Genomic DNA, 27,668 nt, shown 5'->3' with positions numbered 1-27,668 from the left:
GCATGTAATAAACTAAAAATATGTGAAATTAGCCCCCATGGGTCACACATAGTAAACAATGTCAGGGCAATGTTTATACTTTTCAGGATAAGGCTCCAAATCACTCCATGAGCCATGCGGTGGAAAAAATAGTGGGCTTCTGACTCAAATAGATCTGGATTGGAATCTCAACTCTTTCCAGAAACTCAGCTTTTCCAAATTGTTTTCCAGACTGTGGAACTGGGTTAATGCCTCTCTCCTGGGGTTGGTATGAGATTTAATGAACTGATCATTTCTCTACTGTCTATCGCATCAACTCTAGCTTTTGAGGCCTTATGAGAGCTGTCCTCATTCAGCAGGTCTGATTCCTTCAGTCCACCTCTTCCTCATTAGTTGTGTGAATTCTGTCAGGCCTTTTTCCTTATGCCATGTTCTCAGCCAGCAGAGCTACGGCCTCTAGGAGCCTGTAGGGGCAAAAAGAGACACTCTGGGAAGTTGCCTCCCTGATGTGGGTATGTTGCTTGGAGGGAGGAAGGTGCCTTTGTATGAAGCCCTTCCTCTATATGTGGCTTGGTGAATGGAGCAGCCTAGATTTCATCACCATTCCTCCATCTTGCCTAGGTGCCTTTGCACAGTGCACAACATATGCAACCATACGTAGCTGCCCCAAGCAGTGCCATCCATTTTATCTCCACTCAAGTAGGTCCTTCCCCTGTTTTATATGCAAGTTAAGTCGACCCTTTCAGTATGTTTATGCCTTTAAGCTTTCTGTCATCTTATATTTAACTGTCTATAGTTTTTCCTATTAATCTACTTAATGACATTTCTAACGGGCAGGGGTAAAGGCTTCTTCTCCTTTTGAGCTCTTCCTAGCAGACAACTAGATACAGCATAATAATTATCCAAATTTATTCTTTGATAAACTTCCAACTTTCAAAGAATAGTCACACATCAACACATCCAATGCATCCAGAAATCCTGTGAAATAAGGATTCTCTTCATTTACGGAGGGAAGCTAAGATTTGGAAAAGGTAGGGCACACAGTAAGCTCTCTGAGCTTTGTTGATAGTTTGCTGTTCTATTTTGTTACTAAAACGTCTTAAAAATATTTAAAGCCAAACAACAAGTTTTCTTGAATCATTGTGTTCTCTTTACCCAATTAATACTTAGGTAGGTAAAGTATTTGTAGGCAAACCAAGGTAAAAATAAGTCTATTTAACACAGGGTGCCTTTGAATGAAACCCATTATAAGTGTATTTACATATTTCAGATTTCATGGATATATTCAGAAATATTAATGTAGTATAATTGAAGTCTAATATTGCACCCTCAAGCCCAGAGTGGAAAATAAATGACTCTTTCTCCCCCTTGCCCTTCTACACCTGTCAAAGTTAATTTTTAACCACTGGCACATTGCAAAACATTCATCCTGAAGAGCCTGATTCATAAATCTTGTTTTAAATGCTCTGGGCTTGGTTCTCAACCCAGACTAAAGGCAAGCACTAAGGTAGAGGGAAATGACATTCAAAGAGTTTTACTTTTCTCTGATTTAATTTTTATTGGGTTTAAAATGTGGTCTGACATTAGAGGGTTGCTTCAAAGGGGAGAAATGCAACTTTGAAAAATTACATGTTTTTAGATGTGTAGAACTAAACAGGCAAGCCACACTAGGTTTTGTCAAACAATAGTTTTATTTGTGCCCTGAAAGAGAGACACAGGTATTTTGGTATGTATGTGTTTAGGAGAGGTATAGAGTCAGTTTTACTTTTGTTTTCACAATGCAGACTTCTCTTTATCTCAAGGGACAGGATCTGAGGGAGAATTGCAGGGGGGGAGTTCTCTATTCTGCTAAGCAGTGGGGATGCCTTTTCAGAAATCTGGTAGAATGTGTCAGATTTTATACATATGTAAACCTGGGCTTATTTATACACTTAAATGGATGTTTTCCTTAGCACAACATCAATTAAGACCAGTGGGTATGGAGCAAATAATTTGAATTACCCTAAAAGGCCCTCTGTTCTACACTGTCTTAAAGTTATGAAGGGAGGTATTCATTTTACCCTTAGATGAAGATTTTGGTTAATTAATTTTTGTTGTCTATTCTTTTTTTCATGGTCTTTGTTCATAAATGATGTCCCACAGAAAGAAGTGTTCTAGGTTGAAAGCTGCTTGCGCAACATTTGCCACTTGATGGTGATTTGCACGTATGAAATGTAGTATTCAGTTTGTAACTTTTCAACAGTTTAAGGATCAAGAGACATTTTCCTGACTATATCTGCTGAGATGTGAAATAATGGCCTCTGAAATGAGTTTTCTGAAACTTGGAGGAAAGGGAAAATGATCCATATTGTTTTCAAGTATCCAGAAGGTAAAGTTAGTTTTCCAGTGTGTCTAGGCCTTTGAGGTCCCAGAGAAATGCTGACATTAAAATACAAGTTTTCCTAAAAGACTATCAGCTTCATGAAAAGTGTACTTTTTACTGATTATTTGTTAGTGAGTCATATAGATCAAGTGACAGTAATATAACTATGTGCATTAGTTTGTGTCAAATTTGGACATACAAAATACACAGAAAGTTGATGGTTTTCTCCCAAAGCAGGAGTTACTGATTCATTTCTACCAGCAGAGGGCTCCCTTTTTTAAGCTAATAAAGAACATGTGTCTTGCAGATCACTTTTTAAACACTAAAATTCAACGGGAAAAAGATTCAGCTCACACTTTCCTAATATAATAGGACTTCTCGGGTAGATGATTGTACATATTGTGAGAAATTTGTTTAAGGCAAAGTTTTTCCAACCTATTTCAAGACTTAACTTTCTATGCATTGAGAGAGTACTGCTTTCCAGTGGCTCATTTTCTTCTGAAACAGAAAATATACTGTTGGACTTAACAGAGCATTTTAATCTTAGAAGGTTTTGACTTGAAACATCATGTGAATCCAGACAGGTATGCTTAGGAGACTGATGTTTCCAATGTTTCTAGCTTTAGAAAGGCTATTTTTAAAAGTAGGGCAAGATTATGCAGCTCAGGATGCAAGGGTATTCTCTGAACTAACCATATGTCCCTGTGATCAGATGGCAGATTCACTTATAGACTGTTATTTCCATTGGGAAAGTTTTTCAATATTTTATCAGTTGCACGAAAGGAAAGTTTGTAAAATCACTTTGATCGTCGGTTTAACAGCACTTGCCAGATATTTCGAGTAACCTTGAAGCTGGTTCCTGCTGTTGGCCTGTGTGGACTTTATGTGACCACTGGATCACTTTCCCTTGCAGAGTATGAGGGTATTATTGAAAGAACCTATGTCTTCAAAGAGAATGAAATGTTTCGTTTTAATTTAAGCAAGCTAAAAATAGAAAACAGAAAGAGTTAGAGTTTTGTTGTGGGTGTGAAATTTTTTGCACGTGGCTTAAAAGATTAACTTCAGTTTTGTCCATTTTTTTACTTTCTCTAGCAAAGAGAAGTGAGGAGCAGGGACAGTGGATAGAAAAGGGCATTTGAAACCATCAGAAGATGGGGTTCTAGTCTTAGGGCTATAACCTTCTGCAAACCACTTCACCTCCCTGGGTCAGATTTTGTTCCCTACCCCCCCCCCCCCCCCCCCCCCCCCCATGGCATGAAGGAATTGATTGATCTCTAAATTACTTTCTGGTGTAAAGTTTGGTGATTTCCCTGGATAACCTTAAAGCTATCTATGCTGATGCAACTGAAAATTTTCTCAGATCAAATTTTAATTATTTAAATAGTAGTCAATAATCCTAAGTCTTGTCTATTGCCCATTTTCTCAAATAAAGGGCAAACATCCACTAGAAAGGTATGCCCTTCTCTGCCCTTCTATCCTTTACCCCATTAGCTGGCACATAAACCTAATGCAGAGACACCTTTTAATTAGCAGGTCATATGGCCATTTAAATGCGAGTTGCAATCAACCTCATAAAAATAGCCGCAGTGTTGTTTTTTTTCTGAATCGTCACATGATCATGGAGTGTAGTATGCATGTGGTGTGGGGTTTAATATTCGTCCGAGGATGCCCTCCTACTACTTACTATTGAACACTTTTGTAATCTGCTCCCTGCCCGAGTTGCTCACAAGGGCTTTCCTGTTACACCTGCGGGGCTGTCTGTGCTGGTGTGTGGGAGGAGGTGCAAGAGGTAGACACGAGCGAGGCACTGTGTTCTGGGTTGTTCCAAGAGGTTCAGGCCTTTACAAGTAAGGCTTTGATTCTATTTTTTGCTGAACTAGCTCAGCCACTTCCTGTGTTTGGCGGTGCATAGTGCCTCGCTTCACTGTCGGCTACTTGAGCCTCGCGAGCCAGCCAGCGCGCTCAGCAGCCAGCGAGACTATTTTAGGTCCTCTCACAATGGCCTTCTCATTTCCTAGGCGAAAATGATCAAGTTGGTCTTGCATTGGCCACTTGTCAGCCGATGACAACTTTGACTTGGGCTCCCCTCCCCCTCCCGAAATCCCTAGCTCAGCAAATATTTGAACCTGCCCAAGTTAATCATGAAGCTGCGATCTTTATCTGAGACGTGCGAGTGCCTGGGCTCCTTTCCTCCCCAGTACAGTAGCGAAATCCAGTTGGCTTCTCAATGAGGAGCCCGCGGTGAGCGGCGGTGGCCCGGACGCCCGGACGCACTGCCGGGCGGGGCGTGGGGCGGAGGGACGAGCCGAGCCGAGCGGAGCTGTTCCTGTGCGTGCCCGGAGGGTCCTGGCGGCGCCCCCGCTCCTGCGCGCACTCTCGGCGCCGGGCACGAGCACTGCCCGCCCGGAACAGGCTGGGGGGAGGTGCGGGGGCTTGGCCCACTTGGTGGAAGAACAGCTTTGGGGATTTTTTTTTTTTTTTTCATTGTCGGATACAGGCATTTCAAAGGGAAACCGTTGAAATGCATAACCTGCAAAGTAAGTTGCCTTGAATTTGTGCACTTCTCTGTTCCTTCCCTGGGGTTTATCTGAGCGGTGCCTTTCTGTAGTTTGTCTTGGAGTACGTGTGTGTGCGTGCGCCCCTGTAAGCGCTGCCTGGGGAGGACAGATGGGAGATTAGGGGAGACACTCCCCCTGTCCTCTAGAGGGACAGTGGCTGGGAAAGATAGGGTTTAGGTTGGAAGTTCAGGAAGAAGGTACTAATTACAACGTGTTTGGTTGGAAGTTGGTGCCAGGCCAGGGCTTGGAGAGACCATGGAAAATCACCTGTCTCCCTGCCTTCTCCCTGGGTTTTGCCACAGCAGATCCAACAGCCAGACTGGTTTGCACCGACGGTTCCCAAATGCACAGACTGGCACTCTGGGCTGTTACACCGGCCACAGCTGCTCGGAGAACTTGTCTCCTTGCTTTGGGGGAGGGTCGACATTTTAATTAAACTAAAAAAGAATGTTTTTCTGAATCTTATCTGAGGGCACAACGCCACTTTTACTATTTTTATTTGAATTTGAGTTCAGGTTTATCTAAACTTAGGCAAATAGAAAAGTGGGAGAGGGTGGGAGGGGACAAGGTAAGCCTGCTTTTCCCAATAATGGCAAAATGAATTAAACTAGACGGGGGACGTCAGAGAACAGAATGCCTTGCCTTTGGTCTGCTTTTTCGTATATTTTATGATCCCAAATTTTACAGAAAGTCTCAAGGGTTTCTGTGTTTTTTAAATGGTCACACACATATGTGACATACATGTGTACATAGATCACAGAGCCCACTATAGTTTTTTAAATGAGCCACATTTACGTGGGGAAAGAGCCCTCCCCCTGCCATCATAATATTGTGGATGTAAAGAGAGATTGGTTCACAATGAGAATGTACAGTAGGCTCCTATAAGGGTGACAGAATTATATGTAGAATGACTTTGAAGAACCAAAATTGATTTATTTATATTAAGTGGTGCTGCTAAGAAGGAATAATTGTCCCGGAGTGAGGCATTTGAGATAGAGGGGAAAAAAAAAAAAAAAAAAAAAAAAAAAGTGATTACATCATCTTCCCGTTCAAGCAGTATTAGTAGTAAAGATGGGTTCATCAGTGAAACATTTTGCAAAGATAAATATACCTCTACTCTGCATTCTGATCTATAGCCTCTTTCTTTTTGGAAGAAGCATTTTCTTTGCCCAGTTTTTTTAGGCAGTCACATTAAAATTCTCATTAATAATGTTGACAGTTACGTTTATTATTTCTGCTAATAGGCATCTGCATTCCTATTCAGAATTTTCATTGTTAGTCTATAAAGTCTAGTTTTAACTTTGGAATGTTTGGTAGAGGAGGACATTTTATCTACACATTTTCTTTTAACTGTCCTTTCTAATATGGTACATTTGTGACAGTGTTTAAATTCTGGGTTTTCAGTGAATTATGGAGGACTGAAATTAAATACCAGGAGTAGTCCGTTCTGCTTCTCTTATACATGAGAGATATCTAAGGACTATAAAATATAGCTTCAGTATACCCTTCTAATGCCTTTGTAAGATTTTTAAACCAAGGAATGACTGGGCTATCTATAAACCCAGATGCACTAAGTGGGGAGAAAAGCTCGGAGCTGCAGCATATCAGCTTTTGTCAACCTGCCAACAGCAGAGCGTACCATGCTGCAAGGAGTAATAAACAAGGAATTAGAAAATTCGCTGCTGGAGGAGAACAGTCAAATTAAACACCTTTTTGAAAGGATGAGCGTGTATATATTGCAGTTCTCTTAAATGTAGCTTCTCAGTGAGGTTGGCATTATATTAAGGCTGGTATAGAAGAGAACTGATGAAGCAGGAGTGGTCTGGTGACATTTTTCTGACTTGATTGGCTGGGGCGTGTGATGTAATAGGTTTCAGTGCAGCCCCTTATAGGTTTTAAAATGAATTCCAAGACACCATTACAAAGAAAGCCGGACTCTTTTCTTATAACCGAGCTCAGCCAAGGAAACTCTTGCACAAATGTACAATACTGTTTGGAATATGGAAGACCTGGATTTAGAATATGCCAAGACAGATATAAATTGTGGCACAGACTTGATGTTTTATATAGAAATGGACCCACCAGGTAATACTGCAGTATTAGAATTAGTTAATTTCGTGGCTTTTTAATTTTTTGAAAGCTACTGTAAAAAAGATCCTTTTTAGATTTCTGTTTTTATTAATTTGTTTCATTGATAAAAATTAGTTTGCTCATGGCTTAAAAATTAAACAGATTGTTTGACTGTCTGGAAGCAAGCAGCTCAGGCTGTGTGTGGTAAATGCTTATTCTTACTTGAATGGATATGAATTGAACTCCAGTTTTTCACTGGTGTCTTTTGTTAATCGAGATCCTTCCCTGGGTGAGTTACGTTGTGGGATATTGTCCCTGTAATTAAAATGATGCATCCTTTGTGCTGCTTTTCTCTGTTGCCAGTGGATGAGAACAGTGTGGCACTTTGCAGTGATAACAGTACTTTAGAAAGCATGTAAAATGTAGCAGTGATTACAACTCAGTTCTCTAGATGTTGAGACTTTGCTTGTCCTCTCTTATATTAAGATATTATAAGGAAAAAGGAAGTTGATGTTCCATTATTGTTAGTCTGTAAAATATTCTTGGTAGATAACTGAAATCATTTTTTGCATAAGTTAAAATAGTAACAGTGCTTTAAAACTTATGACAGAATTTACCTAAAAATCCTAGATTTGTTTTGTTTCCTAAGTTGTTTTATTCCAATGTTAGCTCCCCTGCCCCCATTTAAGATATTCAGGAATATTGCAGTCTTTTATTTGTCACCAATTGGTATATATGAATACTGATTTGACATTGAGGAAGGGGGATATGGTTTTTAATCATACCTGGCATATAGAGCACAATTTGTCCAACAGAATATTAACATAAATAATAAAGAGATTTAGGGCACAGATGAGAGTTTCTTAAAGTGGCTTTTTGCAGAACAGTGCCTGAAATACTAAGATTAGAGAAACTCAATTCCTCCTCTTAAAACATACTGCTGTAGAAAACATACTGCTGTAGATGAGCCTTTTTATTACTGCAACAGCGTTTGTGGAGGACAGAGACCAAATCTGTCTTTCGTAATTAAATAAGAGGAGGAAATTAAAGCCAACTCATGTTATTCCTGCTACTCATATGTTCATAGTTTCTTACTGTAGATGGATTTGACCAGGCATGAAACTTTAATATAACTAGAGTCTAGAAGTGTAGAATGCCATGACTCCGGATTTACTTTGAAATTTATTCACATGGCCAGCCCAATTTATTTGTCAGTTTCTAAGGCTCTCTCTCTTTTCTCCTTTTCAGTTTCATTTCTTTTTGAGCCATGCTCTGAAATATTTTTTTTTTAAGAAAATTATCTTCCATATTGCATGGAATTGTGAACTAATGCTGTATATTTCAGTTACTCTAATTTTTTGATTTTTTTAAAGTAAAGGTACTCATCTAAAGAAATTTAGTTCTAATGTAGTTGGGATTGCAAACAACTTTTTCTTTTTCATCTGCAGCACTGCCTCCTAAACCACCAAAACCCACTACTGTAGCCAACAACGGTATGAATAACAATATGTCCTTACAAGATGCTGAATGGTACTGGGGAGATATCTCGAGGTAAGGCTACAGAAACTTCGTTTTCACTAGATACAGAGAGTTTTAGATTAAGAGAAAGAAAAGCACCAGCTTGCTAAGTTCCATTTTTAGGATATCATCCAACATAAGCATGAAGCATAGTTGGTTCTCTTCCAAAGACGACCAGAAAAAGTCACTGAGCGCTGGAGAACTGTGGGTGCTGGATGCCACAGGAAATTAAATACCTGGGAAGTTTCGTTATTGACAGAGTGTGAAGGCACTCTATCTGTTAAGCACAACTCTAAGAATTCTTGTCTTAAACACAGTAAGAAAACAATGCCATTTTATGTTAGCTTTGGGAAGGGGGAGTAAGGTTGGAGAAACCTTTTTGAGATCATGAATTTCTGTGCTCATTTGTCAGAGAGATTGTAATGTTTACTTTAAAAAATAAAAACTTAGTACCACAGATACACCAGTAGTGAAAGCGATATGCACCTGTTTGTGATGAGACTGCAATTGCTGACATTTCTATTTAAACAAATTATTAGTAAGCTTTTATTAGTAAGCTCTGAAAATGCAATTCATTTAAATCTATGTGGGCAGGAGGAATATGGGCACTCACTGTACTTTTCACTTGATTTTGCTGTGAGCCTAAAACTGCTCTAAAAAACAGTCTATTTGAAAAAATCTAAATCTGTGGTCACTGAACCTTAAGATGAGCATTGTTTTGTGTTTCCATTTCAGGGAAGAAGTGAATGAAAAACTTCGAGATACAGCAGATGGGACCTTTTTGGTACGAGATGCGTCTACTAAAATGCATGGTGATTATACTCTTACACTAAGGTAAGCCGGGGAATATAGCTGAAATTAGGGTTTTGGGCTGATAGTAAAACATATTTCTTTATTTGAAAATGTTAATACCTTTATTTTTATATTATTTTTACAGGAAAGGGGGAAATAACAAATTAATCAAAATATTTCATCGAGATGGGAAATATGGCTTCTCTGACCCATTAACCTTCAATTCTGTGGTTGAATTAATAAACCACTACCGGAATGAATCTCTAGCTCAGTATAATCCCAAGCTGGATGTGAAATTACTTTATCCAGTATCCAAATACCAACAGGTAATAAAAACTGAATGAATTATCCAGTTACGATGTTTAGACAAGATACTTTGAATACTTAGAAAATATTTGAAACAGATGAATTACATGTAATCAAGTAAAAAACTTTACATTTGTAATTACATAAGTGCAATTTTAAAGATGTTTCCATGTCAGCTATTTTGTTAAACAGTTGTTATTTGATTAAATACCTCATCCATTGAATTTATTTTAATCTTTCTAGGATCAAGTTGTCAAAGAAGATAATATTGAAGCTGTAGGGAAAAAATTACATGAATATAACACTCAGTTTCAAGAAAAAAGTAGAGAATATGATAGATTATATGAAGAATATACCCGTACATCCCAGGTGAGTTTTCTATGAAAATCAGATTAAAAGTTTAGAACTCTTAGTTTTTAAAGACTAACATGGAAAAAAGAATTTAAAAGGTTTTTATGAATGAAGTGGGGGTGAGACCATTTATTTGTGAATCATTGTTGATTATTCTATTATATCTCTAAACCTTTAAACCAAAAATTTTAAGTATCAGAATAATAAATTAAGTTCACGTGATAACCTGAAGCAGTCACTGAGTTTCAAGTTGATTTAATTCCTGATAGAAGGATCCTGTTTAGATTGGAAGTTAGTAATAACTGGAAGTTTCACAGATTTGTCTCATTCCTGAAATGGAGAGTTAGGCATTAATATATATCCTGCAACAAAGAGGAAGGGCTACATTTACTGCTGTGTTTTTCTAGACCCTTACTCTTCACTGGTCACTCATGTATCTGGGAATGCCAGAGGGAATAGAAAACAACAGAGATGCTATAGAAACTACAATAGCTTTTAGGAAGATAAAAACTATGGGAAATTGCCAAGCAATCATTTTTCATAGATTCTCCAGAGGAAATATTTGTTTCTGGGATACTATTTTAATGGATTTTATGAATTTGAGTCCCACTCTGCTAATAATACAGATCAAATGTCCTGGTAGCGTCTTGCAGTAAGAAATTGTTCTATGAAAGGTGTGACATTATCTTTTTAAAATTATGTTGCAGGAAATCCAAATGAAAAGGACAGCTATTGAAGCATTTAATGAAACCATCAAAATATTTGAAGAACAGTGCCAGACCCAGGAGCGCTACAGCAAAGAATACATAGAAAAGTTTAAACGTGAGGGCAATGAGAAAGAAATACAAAGGTTGGTGAACCATGGTTGTTTCCCTTGTTCTTGTGCTAGAGATAACCAAAATCCTCTAAAACCGTTTAAAAATGCTCTCGCTTTCTGTGCTTTGAATGATTTAAAAATGACAGGAAGAGAAGCCACGCTTTACCTGAGGAAAACTGCTGGGAAACCATAGTGAAACTTTTCATAAACTCTGGGGACTGTTCATGACGTACCCAGATAATGACAAATGCATGTCTTTTGCCTGCAGGATTATGCATAATTATGATAAGCTGAAGTCTCGAATCAGTGAAATTATTGACAGTAGGAGAAGATTGGAAGAAGACTTGAAGAAGCAGGCAGCTGAGTATCGAGAAATTGACAAACGTATGAACAGCATTAAACCAGACCTTATCCAGCTGAGAAAGACGAGAGACCAATATTTGATGTAAGTATTTGAAATGGAATCCTATACATGAATAACTGGTGATTGCTACCATTCAGGATGAGTTAATGCGTTCTTTTTTCACAACTGTTTTTCAGGTGGTTGACTCAAAAAGGTGTTCGGCAAAAGAAGTTGAACGAGTGGTTGGGCAATGAAAACACTGAAGAGTAAGTAGTTACTAAAGATGGTGACAGCAGAAGATTTTTCTCATTTTAGGAAAATGCATGACTTGCTTTGTTTTTAGAACAAGTGAGGAATTTTACTGAGTTTGGAACATCTTGTAGGAGAAAATGTATAAACTCAGTGCCATTATCCAGAATTTTAAAAAAAGAAAGCTTAGCTAAGGAGGACTAGGATTTATTTTTACTCATAATGCTGTGAAACAACTCTGTGTCCATAATGATGTCCCCGAACATCTGAAAAATCCCAAAATATTTTTGGAACAGCCAGAGAAAAAATAATTATGCTTAATATATTTTAAAGCTTAAGTATATACTTTGTTTGAATTATTCACAAACTGGCAATCTTCCTAGTCAATTTCCTGATCTAAACTGGATAAACAAGATTGTTTTAATACCTTCCACTCTGCCCAGGTACCTGAGTGTGGTTGCCTGAAAACAGAAATAGTACAATTGATTGCTAACTCTTTGTCCTGGGAGGTTGCACTGGAGGCTGAATACCAGGAGAGGAAAACTCAGGTCAGGCAGAGGCGGGCATGTGATGGCCAGTCTGACTGGCTTGGTAGGGGCCAGGAGGGAAGTGAGGGGCGTATACCTAGGGAAGACAGCAAGGCAGGCTGATGGCTCCGGCACTGTTCATTTAGAAACTTTCTGTCCTGCCTGCCTAGCCAATATTCGCTGGTGGAAGATGATGAAGATTTACCCCATCATGATGAGAAGACGTGGAATGTTGGAAGCAGCAACCGAAACAAAGCTGAAAACCTGTTGCGAGGGAAGCGAGATGGCACTTTTCTTGTCCGGGAAAGCAGTAAACAGGGCTGCTATGCCTGCTCTGTAGTGTATGTATCTCCAGCAAACTATTCTTCACAACATCTCATGAAGAGATGTTTCATTCATTCATTCATTGAGTTTTGAAATAGTCTCGAATAAGCTTATAGTACAGTAATGTAGAAGAGAAACCAAAGCAGACGTAATACTATTTTAAAGTCTAGCCAGAAGTATATGTTAATACAATCTAATAGAAACATACATATATGTTAATACAGTCTAATAGATACCTACTGTTTAGCTGGAAGACTAGGGTTTGGATTCCCATTCAGTGCTAATTAATCACGAGACGTCGCTAAACCTTTTTTTCTCGTCTTTAAAATGGAAGCGGCTATGCCTGCCTTTTTTGCCTCTCAAGGCTACTATAGTTAGAATCTGAGGTAATTTATGTAAGAACATCACCCATAGGAAAAGTACTCATCAGGAACAGGTCAAAAAAGAGAAAGGATTCTGATCATTATCCTTGAGACAGGTATACCCACATGAGATCACTGACATCACCATTTCAGAGAAATTAATGTCCTCCAGTAGGGAATGGTTCTAAAAGTATGTTATACTCCATGATCACCTTTCATTTAGTGAGGGAAATATTCCCACAGCAAAGAAGGGTCCTTTTGTCCTTACCTTGTCTAAGGGCACATGCAGAGATGGAGAGTTGTGCAGACACCTCAAGGACAGCCAGAAAGAAGGAATCCTATGAATAATCGTCCTGGGAGTAATAGTAACACTGCTAGTCACGGAGCACTGCTGATAGTTGTCCTCATCATGGTTGGAAGCTACCATTTGTTGCATACTTACCGCATGTCAGGCATTTTATCAAGCATATTGCATGCATGATCTCCTTTCATTTCTCAAAGTAACTGTATTACATACATTTTACTGTTGTCTTCCCTTTAAACCATTTTAAAGATGAAAATAAAGTAGGTCAGTGAAGCTGGGTTACCTACCCAAGGCACTCAGCCAAGTGTCCACCGTGTGACAGGGCCAAGAGTCTACTGTAACCTAGGACCCTTTCCCCAAGTTGAGACTGCACAATGATGCTTTTTATTAAACATGCTCTGTAGAGTTGTGAATTGTCTTGGGCAAGCTCAAAAGACAGTTTTTCTTGTCTCCTCTCTAGGGTGGACGGCGAAGTAAAGCATTGTGTCATAAACAAAACAGCGACTGGCTATGGCTTTGCCGAGCCCTATAACTTGTACAGCTCTCTGAAAGAACTGGTGCTACATTACCAACACACCTCCCTCGTGCAGCACAACGACTCCCTCAATGTCACACTAGCCTACCCAGTATATGCACAGCAGAGGCGATGAAGCGCTTACTCTCTGATCCTTCTCCTGAAGTTCAGCCACCCTGAGGCCTCTGGAAAGCAAAGGGCTCCTCTCCAGTCTGATCTGTGAATTGAGCTGCAGAAACGAAGCCATCTGTCTTTGGATGAGACTAGAGCTTTCTTTCACAAAAAAAGAAGTAGGGGAAGATATGCAGCCTAGGGCTGTATGATGACCACACGTTTCTAAGCTGGAGTGCTTATCCTTTCTTTCTTTTTCTTTTTTTCTTTGGTTTAATTTAAAGCCACAACCACATACAACACAAAGAGAAAAAGAAATGCAAAAATCTCTGCGTGCAGGGACAAAGAGGCCTTTAACCATGGTGCTTGTTAATGCTTTCTGAAGCTTTACCAGCTGAAAGTTGGGACTGTGGAGAGCGGAGGAGAGAGAGGCAGAAGAACCCTGGCCTGAGAAGGTTCGGTCCAGCCTGGTTTAGCCTGGATGTTGCTGTGCACGGTGGACCCAGACACATCGCACTGTGGATTATTTCATTTTCTAACAAATGAACGATATGTAGCAGAAAGGCACTTCCACTCACAAGGGACGCTTTGGGAGAATGTCAGTTCATGTATGTTCAGAAGAAATTCTGTCATAGAAAGTGCCAGAAAGTGTTTAAACTTGTCAAAAAACAAAAACCCAGCAACAGAAAAATGGAGTTTGGAAAACAGGACTTAAAGTGACATTCAGTATATAAAATATGTACATAATATTGGATGACTAACTATCAAATAGATGGATTTGTATCAATACCAAATAGCTTCTGTTTTGTTTTGCTGAAGGCTAAATTCACAGCGCTATGCAATTCTTAATTTTCATTAAGTTGTTATTTCAGTTTTAAATGTACCTTCAGAATAAGCTTCCCCACCCCAGTTTTTGTTGCTTGAAAATATTGTTGTCCCGGATTTTTGTTAATATTCATTTTTGTTATCCTTTTTTAAAAGAAATGTACAGGATGCCAGTAAAAAAAAAAAAAAAATGGCTTCAGAATTAAAACTATGAAATATTTTACAGTTTTTCTTGTACAGAGTAACTTGGCTGTTAGCCCAAGGTTAAAAAGTTCATAACAGATTTTTTTGGACTGTTTTGTTGGGCAGTGCCTGATAAGCTTCAAAGCTGCTTTATTCAATAAAAAAAGAAAAAGATATATGACTATGACAAAGTATTGCTGAGTCCAACAATGTTGTTTTAAGACTCTTAAAATACGGTACCTGGCAATGTTTATTTCATAAAGAATTGTGAACTTCTTGAATCTAGGGAGGGGGGAATGTAGTGAAGGGATGTATCAGGTCGGGTGGTGGGAGGGAGAGGCAAGGTTATATGCACTTTGTCTTTCTCATGATTTACAGAGAAGTGAGTAACTGCAAAGTGAAGTTGCTTCTTCTACTTCAGTCTTTTCTCACTTTGATTTGCTAGTTATCAATTAATGACAATTACAAACCTACTGTAACACAGTGTGACTGGTCAGGTATTTCAGTTCTTAGGAAGGAAGTGCCAAGTTTGTTTTTGGGTTCCTGGAACAGTGCTCACCTTTGTTTAGAACACTGGTTTAAAGGGATGATCTCTGTCACATTGGACTATCCATCTCGACCAGCAAATACTCATTTTAGGAAAAAAAAAGCATGACCTGAAAAAATACTTTTGGTGGGATGTTGGTTACTCCTAGCTTTCCATTTGGTTTAGAATATAAAGCAAATGGACACAATCGTACTGTCACTGCTCTGGACTGTGTGGAGCTTGCTAAGGTCATGGCCATTGCAGGAATCCAAGTGGCAGTCCTTCTCATTCATCCTAATCATTGTATGTGCTTCACTACGGGGAAAAGGAAGCATAGTTAGAATAATGTTTCCCGTTTAGGGCAGGAGTGAGAGATCTCTCTTCCTGATTTAGATCTGCAAAAGCTGGTATGTTCAGTAGGAACTGTACATGTGTTAGGAGGAATAAAGACTAATTAGCAACCATAATATGGTCACTACCCTAATAGACTTAAATGAAATCTTGCAATTTCAAATTTCCCTTTCTCCATATTAGATTTACCCACAGCTATATTTCTGTTGAAGTACTAGGGTGAGGGTTTTCTGTTCCTTTGTTTTTTAATGTTGTTCCTTTTGAAAGAATCAGTCTTGCAGCTGAGTGAATCATCTGTAGAATGTATTTTTCCTCTTTACATGAAGCTACTCATACTTAAGCAAAAGTCCAGTCTTACAGCAAGACTGTTAGCCCTCAAACTTGACTTCACTGATCTGACCATCTCCCTCTCATCGCCAGACAACTGATGATTTCCCTGGTTTAGTCTGTGTCTCTGCTTTAAAGTTATTGTGATATCCTTCTAGATCACACACAAGGCTAACAGTTAATTGGTTAATAGTTTTTAAACTAGGTTTGTGGGTTTTCTTTGGTAGCACATGTATGCTATTACATACAAATTTTTATTTCTAAAATATAAGATCTGAGATTGAATATTTTTATTAAAAGCTACAGTTTTGTGAATTTTTGCTTCAACAGTCTTTGCAAGATGACATGGTATTTAGGCAGTTGCCTTATTTTTGCATCTCACAAACATAAGTGCAATAGATCTTTTCATTGAACAGCAAAGTGGGATTCATCATTCCCTATGACTGAGTTACACCAGACCTATTCTGCCCAATGCCTTTTTGATTGCGGTGTAGCTTGCTCACCGCATTTGTCTTTTTAGATATTTTGCTAGCCGGGCACTTTGAGTTTCATCAGACAGTCCTCCTAACAACAGTCTGAACGGCTGAGTATGAATAGATACAGCAGAGGCACTCCTGATATGTGATTTTATCCATACATCAGTTTTTCCCACCCAGTGTAGCATCCTAAAGATAAAGCCAGAAGCTAAGCTGCAGTGAGGCTGTGATAGGGCATAGAAGTGGGAGCATTGGGACCTCACATTACACACACGAGAGATCATAACCACGTGAAAAAGCAAAAAGCATGTGTTTGCAACATCTGATAACTTCACGGCCTTTTGATATATGTATATATGTATATGTGCATGGACTGTCTTTCCAGTACACCTTTCAGCCAAAACAGATCCACAGTAGTTGAGTTCAAGTACATAACAAGCAAACGTCTAGTACAATTCTTATATATGTGTATGGGATTTTTCCCATTGAGGTTGCTTTGTTTTGTCTTACAAAGGTGAAAACTGTTTGCAAGTGAAGTGAGAAGTTCATATTTCTTTGGCTTTTTTGTGTTTTTAAAAGTTACTCCTTTTAGGGAGCTGGTCAGATGACTTCCTTAGCTTGGAAATCCTTGTTTTTAGTGTGTCGAGTCAAAATGTGTTTATGTGAGCTGTCACTGTGGGGAACCAATTGCTTTGTCATATAGCTGGTTATGAACTAGTAACATGTTTGGGAAGTCCTACTGATGTTCCTTTGGAAGAAAAATTCTGCTGGTTTTAACAACTGTGCTTTTGCTATGCATGGTATCCAAGTCAGTTGAATCGCAGACCCTGAGATCTGTTTCAGTTTAGGGTCATTTTTAGAAAGGGGCAGTTTAAAGCACAATGTCTCACATGGGACAAAGTTCCAAAATGCCAAATTCTTATTTTTTAAAAAACTAGTTCTAGAAAATACTGGTGGGGAGGAAATAGAATTGAGTCAATTGGAAAGACTATCCAACTTAACATGAAACTTGTCACCATGAGATAGCATTAACTGCCCAGGATGCTGCTATATATATAAATATATATATATATATATATATAAATATATATATATATATTTTAAAAAAAAGCAAAACAAAAAAAAAACTCATTTATACCTGTGTATTTTTTAAAGCTACAATCAGTTCAATGTTTTTACAAATCTGTTTATATGACATTGTTAAAATAAAGTTGGTCTTTTGACGAGAGGGAGGATGTCACGGTCAGTTGTAATTTTGCCTTCACAAGGCAACTGGGGTGGGGGGTGGGGGTACTGTGCCTCCTTGACATTTCATTCAAGTTATAGATTCAGTGGAGCTATGTCTTGTTTTAAGTTGCTTTAATGCATTGTATTAGATCTTCAAACAGAATAAAGGTTGTTTTGAAACTTAAGTTTTGGGTTGGAATTTCACTTAGCACCTAAGAAATCATTCTAAAACAGCTGTACTTTGGCTTATAAATATTGCTGCTATTTCTATTGCTCCCACCCACCCCCTTTGATTGTTATCACAGTATCTCATTTTTGTAAAGTTGAGAAGGACATTGAGTGTTCACATGTAAGTAATACTGAGCTGCTGTTAATATAGTTCACCATCTTTTTTTTTTTTTTTCTGAGACAGAGTCTTGCTCTGTCGCCCAGGCTGGAGTGCAGTGGTGTGATCTTGGCTCACTGCAAGCTCCGCCTCCTGGGTTCACACCATTCCCCTGCCTCAGTCTCCTGAAGAGCTGGGACTACAGGCGCCCGCCACCGTGCCCCGCTAATTGTATTTTTAGCAGAGACGGGGTTTCACCTAGCCGGGATGGTCTTGATCTCCTGACCTCGTGATCTGCTCCACCTCAGCCTCCCAAAGTACTGGGATTACAGGCATGAGCCATCGCCCTCGGCCGATTTCACCATCTTAAATGAGGAAATACCTCTAGGTGATGTCGCTTTCAAGACATGTTCTCGCTATAGGAAAACTAGAATGCCCATCATCCCTCAATTCTCGCCGCCTCTGCATTCATCCCCAAACCTTGAGAATCATCCTTAAGAACCAAGTGTCTAGTTTTGTCTCTGTTGTGCAGTCTGCACATTTTGAACACACAGTGCAGGGATGACATGGGGCTGTAGACAGCAGCTAAGCTATACCCCAAATGCAGATTTTACATTGTATCACCTAGTCAAGATGCATAAGTCTTACTGTAGATAACTTTCCCATTTGTTTTTATTGCTAAGTGGACGTAAGGCATTACCACTTTGCATGTGTACGGTGTTTACTTTACATGTAGGCACATGTGAAGGTGAGGGTCTAGACCTGAAGACATAGTCTAGTAGTAGAGGGGAGAGGGACATACAAATAGTTACTCTCAGGGGCAAAAATGATTAATAAATTCTGAGTATGGCAGTAGCTCCAAGACTGAATTTCTGCTTTCCGCCTGCTCTGTTTGGTATTACAGAGAACTATATTCCCTGGATCTCTTGCCCTCCGACTTCTAGGTGTCTCTTCCCTGACTCTAGCTCCTGCCAGATAGACCCTCATTTTCAGGTCTGAGCAAACCCCCTCTGCTCTAGCTCTCAGGAGAAGGCTCTGGAAACATTACCTCCTCCCATTTTTACTCTAGCCCAAGAAGTGGTTGCAGCTTTATGCTGTTGCTAAATGTCTGGTTTCCTTCACCACCCCTATTTGGTTTCCAAGCCCTTCCCTCACCCAAGTAATTATCATCATTCAATTATTCCAGTAGGAGCTAGGGTAATTCCCACCCCTACCCCCCCACTGGTCTCTGACATATCAAGTGATCATCATCTGTTAAACTCTTTGTCTTACTCTTTCCACAATTATGTGGGTAAGATGATTATATTCCCATTCTTTAGATGAGAAAACAGGCATAGATGTGAAATGACTTGCTCAAGATCATGCAGCATCTGAGAGCAGAGTTGAATGCATAGACTTCTCAAGCCAGAGCTCTTTGCCCCTATGCTGTAATGTAATAGCCTTTCAATGGAAAATGCACAAGAGAATGCAAAAAAAAAAACCTCACTGGTAACATTTTGCTGGGGAGGTAACCATGTGGCTTTCAATTAGTAGACAGTGCACAGGTGGCCAATGATGAATGGCAGGAAATAGCCTGGGCTTGCTTTAAACCAGTGGTTCCCAAAGTGTAGTTCCCAGATTAACAGCATTCACATCAGCTTCACTTGGAAACCTATTAGAGGTACAAATTCACAGTCCCTACCCCTGACCTACTAACTCTGACACTGGAGCCTAGCAATCTGTTTCAACAAGCTGAGTGATTTTAATGTATACTAAAGTTTGAAGAACACGACTTTAGATCACCTGCTTACTGAAATAGTATGTCTAGTATTTTAACTAAAAACCATTGCCATTAATGAGTGATATGTTACTTTATAATTTATGTTCATAGTATAGGCCATAGAAAAAAGAAAATAGATTGATTTGCAGTTTAGGAGACCCAGCCTGGTCTTTTTATCTGTCTTTAACCAGCTGTGGGAAGTGGGCCAATTCAAGGCACCTTCCAGGCCTCCAACTCCTTATCTGTGAGATAAAGGTTTGGGCCTCTGGGACTCCTTCTAGAGCATATGCTGTGATTAAGTGAGCTGAATGAAGCTTCTCAGTCCCCCAATTCTCCATTTACAACCTGACCACCAATTTTAACCCACAACTGGTGGTCTTTTATGTTGCCAGTGACTATGGCCAAGTGAAAGCATGCCTAGAATTGGGGTATACTTTACTTGCTGACATCTTAAACGTGACACTTGAGGTGAATCTAAATTGGCAGCCAAGTTCTTGACAGTGTGGAGAGGAGTGTATTTGGAAATGACACTCTGCCCATCTACCTAAAGCATGAAGTGCTAAAAGAATGTGGCCTACCAAACCCTCTGGGACATGGTGGGAGGCAGGGAAGTAGAGTCTGTTAAGACCTGATACAGTGTCAGTCCATTTAAGACACCTTTTTTTCCCTGAACTTGTCCCTTAAAAAGTCTATTTAAAAATAAAAATCAATTGCAGTATCTTAAATAGATAGAATTGATTACTCACTATCCAAACTTCAGATTATCTGCTCAAAAGATAGCACTTTGTAACCCCCAGTTTGGTATTGCTGTCATAAATCAACTCAACAGAAAACCGCTGAGATGCTTTGGGGGAGGGAGGGTGTGGAGGATACATGAGTAATCACCAATATGCTAATCTGCATTTTGCTTTCCAGAAGGAAATGAGAAATTCCCTTCTCTCTGTAGCACTCAATCATAACAGTCTGAAGCATAACCTCAGGCTTAACTTGTTAAATAAAATATTCTAAATCTATACCTGTCTTGACAGGTGTAAAGGTTTGGCCTACAATATGAGAACAGGACAGTCAACCTCTACCTACCACCACTAATCACATTAGGAAGAAAGTTATAAGGGAGGTCTATTCATCACCACGACTGCTCATTAGAATTATAGTTTTGACTGGGAAATATACCATACGTTGTAAGACTAACTCACTGGAACCAATTTATTTATGGAGCTCTCATTTCAGAGCTCAGTGATTTATAGTCCAAGCCCTCAGAAACCAGAAAGTATAGATAACTTCATCACAATGGAGACGATGTGCTAGTCACTTTGTGCCATATTTACTGTCCTCTAACAGAGGCCCAGTGCCATGTTTAAAACTATTTAAAATAGTTTTGTTGACAGTGGTGATGATCTGTTTCTTTGGATGTGCGAGGATAAGACATCTGATGAGGTGTCTAATGTACTGATTCATTCAAAGCTTTATAGAGCGCCTACTATTTGCTTGACACTGTATTTCCCTCTGAAGGTCCAGTGATAAGACAGGTGAAATCAAAGATTACAGTCTGCTGGTAAAAGCAAACTCAAACAACTGCCCTCTATCATAAGAGATACAGAGAGGAATGAACATTAAGTCTCAAGTAGGCCTGCATGAGGAGCTAGGCCAAGCTTCAGAGAGGAGTTGACATTTCAAATGTTTCCTACTCTAGTAAAACAGGCCCATGTACTCCTGGTGGTTGCTGCTCCCACCAGCCTTCATGGAAGCTGCTTCTATTGAGCCTAGACCATTGCACTTCTTAAATATAATCACTTTTCAGGTGACATGTTTGGTTTTTCAGTACTGTCAAAGGCATTATCTACATTATAAGTTCTCTAGAGTTGAATGTTCCTATCTAAAGTTCCCATGCTGCAGGTGGTTCAGACAGCTGACATCACACACCTCAGCTTCAGGCAAGCCACTTCTCTCCCTGTCCAGGGACAGATGCCAGGGCCTCAGTTGGCTCTTTATCTTGGCACATTAGATGTGATCTGCATGCAACTGTACCTTTTCCTTTTATTTTAGATGAGAAATTCTCAACCCTAGTTGAACATTAGGATCACCTGGGTATGCATTTAATAGAAAACCTAACTTTTGGAGTCTCTAGGAATGAGCATTAAATAAGGTGTACGGAATGCACCTGCAACATGGCTGGTGGCATTTAATCAATGGAAAGCAATACATATGGTTGTTAGTAAGTCATAAGTCTTGCCTATCAAGATTACATTCCCCAAATCTATCACTTTTGATTTCCTGTCGTTTGTAGGATAGAGCTGGCTGGACACATGGTAAAGCACCCAAAATGTATAACTTTTAAGATATTTTATATAAGATATTTATATTTATTCATATCTGTACCTACTTCCAGGAAGTATTTACCTTTTATTGGCTCTTAGGTACACAGCATTGATTTACTCATCATCCAATGGATTAAAAATCACCGATTTATGTGATTGGCTGTTCTAGTATTCTGAAATATTGTATAACATTACATTTAATTATTTTAATAGCATAAAATAATAAAGCATAAATAGCATAAAATAATAAGACCCAAATTGCTTGGTAACTTTTCTTAGGGTTCAAGGAAAAAATTTATAAGTAACCAAACAAAAACAGGCTACTATTACAAAAAAAAATTTTAAGCCAAGTGCAGTGTGGCACATGCCTATAGTATTTATAACATTAAATACATTGTATACATTAATATACATTGTATAACATTAAACACAAGTATGACAAAAAAGTAAAGCCACGAAATAGACACAAAACAAGCAGGGAAGGAAGAAAGGAAGGGAGATGTTATTGAAAATAAAAACTAATTGTCTCTAAGGAAAGTTTCAATAATTGAAGGAAAACAAAGCTTCCTATTAGCCAGGCAAAAAAAAAAGGGGCACACAATACTTTCATAGTTTCAGTGCTCTGGGAGGAGGAACTTGTCAGTTCAGTATGAACTAAATGATCCTCTTGCCCTGACACTTGAGAGGAATCTGTCAAAGAGATCTCTGCAAGCGGTAGCGCCTCTTACACAAGGTTCGATTAGCAATGGTTCTTCAGATATATTCTCCATATGGTGCTTTCGTATTCAGTCTGTGGCAGAAGCAGAATATTGTCCTAGAAAGGAGGTTCTGTGACATTGGCTTCAGAACTCTGCTCGAGGTGCATCTTGCCTGTTTCCTAGTACTGTTTGGGCTGCACCCACTTCAACATGCCTGAGAAAGCTGCCCTGCAAGTTCTACAGAAAGAAAGGCCAACAAAATCAGGGCCACTGTTTATTTGCTAGACTGTTCCAGGCCAGCAGCTCAGTGGTGAATCTCTCTTCGGGAAGTCCTTGTGACATCTCAGGCAGTGCCAAATCTCAAAGCTGTGGGGGACTGGCCACTCCACTCTCTTATCCAGACATCAGCTTCATCTGGTCTGGAGCCCAACTTTATGTGGCACTATGTTTCATGCATCATTTTCCCCACAGAATATCCTAGTTTCAAGTTCATTTTACTACTTTTAAAATTTTGTCTCTCAAAGATACATTCCAATGATACATTTTAATAACACCCCGTAAACTGGAAGTTCAAGTTTTCTGGCTTTTTCCCAAGGAGAAGGATTGTCATCAATATATAGAACTTTTGAGGAATTTCTGCAAAAGTCAGTAATCACAGTAGAATGAAGGAAGTTTTAACCAGCCTATAACATATAAGGGAAAGTATCTCTGGTAAGTGGCTGTAAATCCTTAGCAGAACTGCACAGTATATTCTCCCACATCTCCCTAGTTTAGAGAAATTGAGGCTAGGGCTTAGGATGAACCAGCAAGGGTGCACCGGAAAACGTTCAATCATTAGCTCTTCCGCATGTCACTGAACACAATTGGGAGGAGGTGCACAGTAGCACACCAATATATAGTATTGCCACCATCCAGAAGCAATCGATGAAACGTAATCTCAGGAGTATTGATAACAAAGTGAAACAATTAGGAAGTGGTGAGTTTTTAGTATTTGATTGTAAATTTATGATTTAATTTTTAATGATGTCGGTAATTATAATTTATGTGATATTAAGCTTACATCATTTAATGTTTAATAACAGCTGTGTATCACAACCAGCTCACAAAATGCCCAAAAAATGTAGCCGTTGGCTCTCAGGGTTTGGTTTGAGTTGGCCACAGCACACCCTGGCAGTTGGAAGGGGCAAAACCTTAAGTTTAAGGATGCTTTGGGAGATGCATTAGATGTCAACGTCCACCAGTTGGCTGTGGACCTCACATCCAGCTTCTGCTTGGAAAGATATTTGCTAAGAAAAGCAGAAGCAGCTCCATATCAGGTTCCTAACAAAATCAGTTAGGAGAACAGACTATGTCCTGGCATTGAGGTCTATCACAGTAAACATACAAAAAAATTTAATGCAAGTTCTCCCTTATCCCCTTCGAAGAAAAATGTTTCCTATCTAGTCTAGAAAAATCAAACCTTTTAGAGTTTAAATATTTTTAAATTAAAAACTTTAAATTATTTAAAACATACATATAATTCCTCACCCCTCTCCGATATCTGGGGTTAAAGGATTTGAACAAAGACCTATATAATCTCAGGCAAAATTCATATGGATTCTCATTACTCAGTCACACAGTAACCTCCTTCCTGCTACAGAAGCTTTACAGCCAATCACAAGGCATATGAAATGTTTCAGTAATTAAAAAGAAGGGTTGGAGCAAATGTCTGCCATATGAAACAAATTGGCTCTAGGAAAAGGGGGAAAAATCAAATCAACGCCTCTGAAACTTGAGAAACTTGTATTTATTAATAGGAAAAAGTTTTGAGCTCAGGTCTAATTGCTATCACATGAAACACTATTAGCACATTTAAAAATGGAGGGTTATCAGTAAAAGACAAATTGGATGCTACAGAGACAAATTAGTAAAATAGAATTTACAATTCAAGATATCCTCTCAGAATACAGACACAAGAGAAAAGAGATGACCATGATAAGTAAAGAGATGACCTAGAGAATAGATTGAAAAGATCTAATACATGCACAGTATGAATTCAGGAGACAACAGCAGGTCGAGAAGTACTAATCAAATAACTGATAGAAGAAAATTTTCTTGAGCTAAATACGGATTGAGCCTACACATATCAAGGACCCACTGAATAGCATAAAATAATAAGACCCAAATTGCTTGGTAACTTTTCTTAGGGTTCAAGGAAAAAATTTATAAGTAACCAAACAAAAACAGGCTACTATTACAAAAAAAAATTTTAAGCCAAGTGCAGTGTGGCACATGCCTATAGTCCCAGCTACTTGGGAGGCTGAGATGAGTGGATCGCTTGGCCCAGGATTTCAAGTCTAGCATGGGCAACAGAGCAAGACCCCATCTCTTAAATTTAAAACTTAAAAAAAAAAGGTTGATAATGACTTTCCTTCATAGCACTTAATGACAGAAAAAGGATTGTGACAATAGCTATATAAGCCAAATAACTGTTTATGTTTGGAGGCAACAAAAATTTAAGACATAATGCCAAAGAATGACCAAGAATGACCACTTTTACCTTTTCAGAGAAAAAAAAAACCTAAAAATCTTCCAGCCAAATGAAAAGCAAATAAAAAGAACACAAGTAGAAGGAATTTGTCTTCTAAAAATGGTAGAGAACAATGAGAGCAGTAACGGAACCGATATCCAAATAATAGTTAACATATTTATGAAAAATAATGAAAGAAAGTATTGAATGAGAATATATGTAAAGATAAATTAAGATTTAAAAAACTAAGATGGATGTAAAAGTTCAAATTATTCTAATAATCCTGAGAGCTGGGAGAGAGATTAGGCAAGTGTGTCAATATCAAGGAGCAATGATGCTTATTGGTATATTCCTTTTAATACTGAAATTAATCTAAATGACTTATTGAATAAATAATGATATAGTATAAGTCAGAAGGATACCATCAGCAATTAAAAAGTTATACATTCACATCCTGTTTATTGGCATGTAAATAAATCTATGTTTTATGTATTCAAAATATATTTTTAAACAATGAAAAAGTATTCCATTTCATTCAACATATGTGTATACATTTATATCTTATAGAGTATGTTTATGACAATTCTGGAAGTCTAATGGGTTTAGTTAATAAAATTACATGGTTGATTTTTTTGAATGTATGTTTTTCCTCAGCAAGCATGGAACACTCACAGAATTTGAAAAGTTAAAAGCAAATGCCTAAGAAAGCACAGGAGTAGTAACCTTTAATTGGAAGTGTCAGAAAGTCTTTGATGAGATACTGTATATAAGTGAGAGAAAAGATTCTGAAAGGCAACTGGACTGCAGCAGGAAGAAAGGTGTGGAGGGGTAGGAATGTGTGTGTATGTACGTATGTGTGTGTGTGCGCTCACGTGTGCGCATGCACAATTACAGCCTCAGATCCAATCACATACCTGAAGAACCAGTAACTGAGTTACTATGAGGGAATTTATGAGTTCAAGAGCACATTCAGATGGTACCTTCCAGGTTTCTTCTTGACACTATCTTTGTTCTACCTCAACCTTCCCTTCTAGCCCCCATCCTTTGCAGATGGTAGAGACAGCACATAACAAAATGGTCTTACCAGAAAAGAGCTTCCTGCCCTTGAGTTTTCCACAGTGTGCCTTGAAGTCCAAACTTCTTTAGAACATGCCAAAGTCCGAGCCAGTTTACTCCATACAATGGCAACCCTGAACCCTTCACTGAGTCTAAAGGTCATTGTTTAAAGTTTCCATCTTCTTGCCTTACGTAATTCTTGTATCTTCTGCTGGGGGTGGGGGGATGGGGGAGATCATAGTGATTTTTAGCTCAAAAATCTACTTAAAGGGCTTAAAAATAACAAAATGCTGTAAGTTATTTACACACTCCAGGCAAACTGGTTTCGAGGAAACTTTCTCAAGGATCCTCCTTAACAGGTAATACAGCTTTGAGAGATGACATTCCCATCTGATAGATGTAACAATTGGATTCTAGAGTTAAGCAGGCATCCCTATGGTGGCATGTAAAGATGGATATAATATCTGATCACTATAATGATGATAGTAGTAATTACCACTCAGGCTAGTAAATGCTTACTACATACTAAGCACTTTGCATATGTCACCTTGTTTAATTTTTATTGCCCTCAACTGAAAGATGAGGAAGCTGAAGCTTAAGTAGGTTATGCAGCAGGCTCAAAGTTATGCAGCTGGTTTGTGGCAGAGCTGGGACTCAAACATAGGTCTATCTAGTCCAAGAGCCCTTGATGTGACACATCATGTTGTGCTGCCCCTAATTATACAAAATGGCCCAGCCATGTGTCACATCTTAGGGATCAGGGACCTGTGACAACCTTGTCTTTAGAGATATGGATTCAGTGATAAATTATTGGTACGTCCACTCTGGAATGCTATTCTTCATCCCATCTGCTACATTTCCATCTATTCAAGCACTCCCCATTGACCCCAATTCCACCAATCGAGCCCTTCCACACCTCTCCAGCTCTTGCTGAATTGACCTCACTGATCTTTCAGTGCATTTACTCTCTAACAGTCTCATTTGGCCTTAGTCTTCAACAGGAATAATCAGTAAATACGAGAAAAGCCACCTAAAAGTGGCTTAAATGACTACTACTAAAAGTCTGGAGGTAGATAGTTGCTGGAATTGGTTTGGTAGTACAACAAGGCCATCCAAGACTGTGGTTCCTTTTATGTTTTGCTCTGTGTATGGGATTTTCAGCGAAATGTTAATTGTTTCATGAGCACAAGGTGACTGCTCCACTTCAGCCATCATATTTATATTCAGGCAGGAGGGAAAAGGAGCAGTGCCAGTGAGCTCTCCTTTCACACCTTCCTCTTTTATAAGGGAAAGGAAACTTTCTGAACTGCCTCCAGCTGACTCTACACCTCATTGACCAGGACTGGGTTATGTAGTCACCTCTAGCTTCCAGTGAGGCCAGGAAAGCAAATAGCTCACTTCTGTGTCTATACTGGGAAGTGGGCAGGGAGAAGGTACTGAATGCCTCTGGGCCAGACTGTCAATAGTATCTGCCATTGTTGTATTTTTCAGCTTTTTCTTTAACACTTTATCACCCCTAACAGACTCTTCATTGTGCCTTTCTGCTTCTCACCATTACCTCAGAGTTCTGGGGTACATTGTTGGTATTGTATAAATATCTG

General features: G+C 38.9%; 1 protein-coding gene across 2 annotated transcripts in view; it reads left to right on the top strand.

The window, feature by feature from the left end:
- The window catches only part of PIK3R1 (phosphoinositide-3-kinase regulatory subunit 1), an 83,784-nt gene extending 66,200 nt beyond the window's left edge, over positions 1-17,584 (top strand). Inside the window, exons 1-10 of one of the 2 annotated variants that reach the window (XM_023207898.2) lie at positions 6,758-6,984; positions 8,418-8,520; positions 9,223-9,321; positions 9,425-9,605; positions 9,829-9,954; positions 10,644-10,786; positions 11,022-11,198; positions 11,294-11,362; positions 12,043-12,213; positions 13,323-17,584. In XM_023207898.2, coding sequence (XP_023063666.1) covers positions 6,879-6,984; positions 8,418-8,520; positions 9,223-9,321; positions 9,425-9,605; positions 9,829-9,954; positions 10,644-10,786; positions 11,022-11,198; positions 11,294-11,362; positions 12,043-12,213; positions 13,323-13,512 — 1,365 coding nt within the window. In that variant the 5' untranslated portion in view covers positions 6,758-6,878 and the 3' untranslated portion in view covers positions 13,513-17,584. Of the gene's footprint in view, positions 1-6,757; positions 6,985-8,417; positions 8,521-9,222; positions 9,322-9,424; positions 9,606-9,828; positions 9,955-10,643; positions 10,787-11,021; positions 11,199-11,293; positions 11,363-12,042; positions 12,214-13,322 lie in introns of those variants that run through there. The other variant, XM_023207897.3, reaches the window with a different exon arrangement.
- The last annotated feature ends 10,084 nt before the right edge of the window (positions 17,585-27,668 follow it).

The sequence above is a fragment of the Piliocolobus tephrosceles genome, chromosome 4 (genome assembly GCF_002776525.5).
Source record: "Piliocolobus tephrosceles isolate RC106 chromosome 4, ASM277652v3, whole genome shotgun sequence".
In the NCBI taxonomy this organism is placed as follows: Eukaryota; Metazoa; Chordata; class Mammalia; order Primates; family Cercopithecidae; genus Piliocolobus; species Piliocolobus tephrosceles.
The sequence above is the reverse complement of the archived record's forward strand: the minus strand, read 5'-3'. Positions and strand labels throughout refer to the sequence as shown.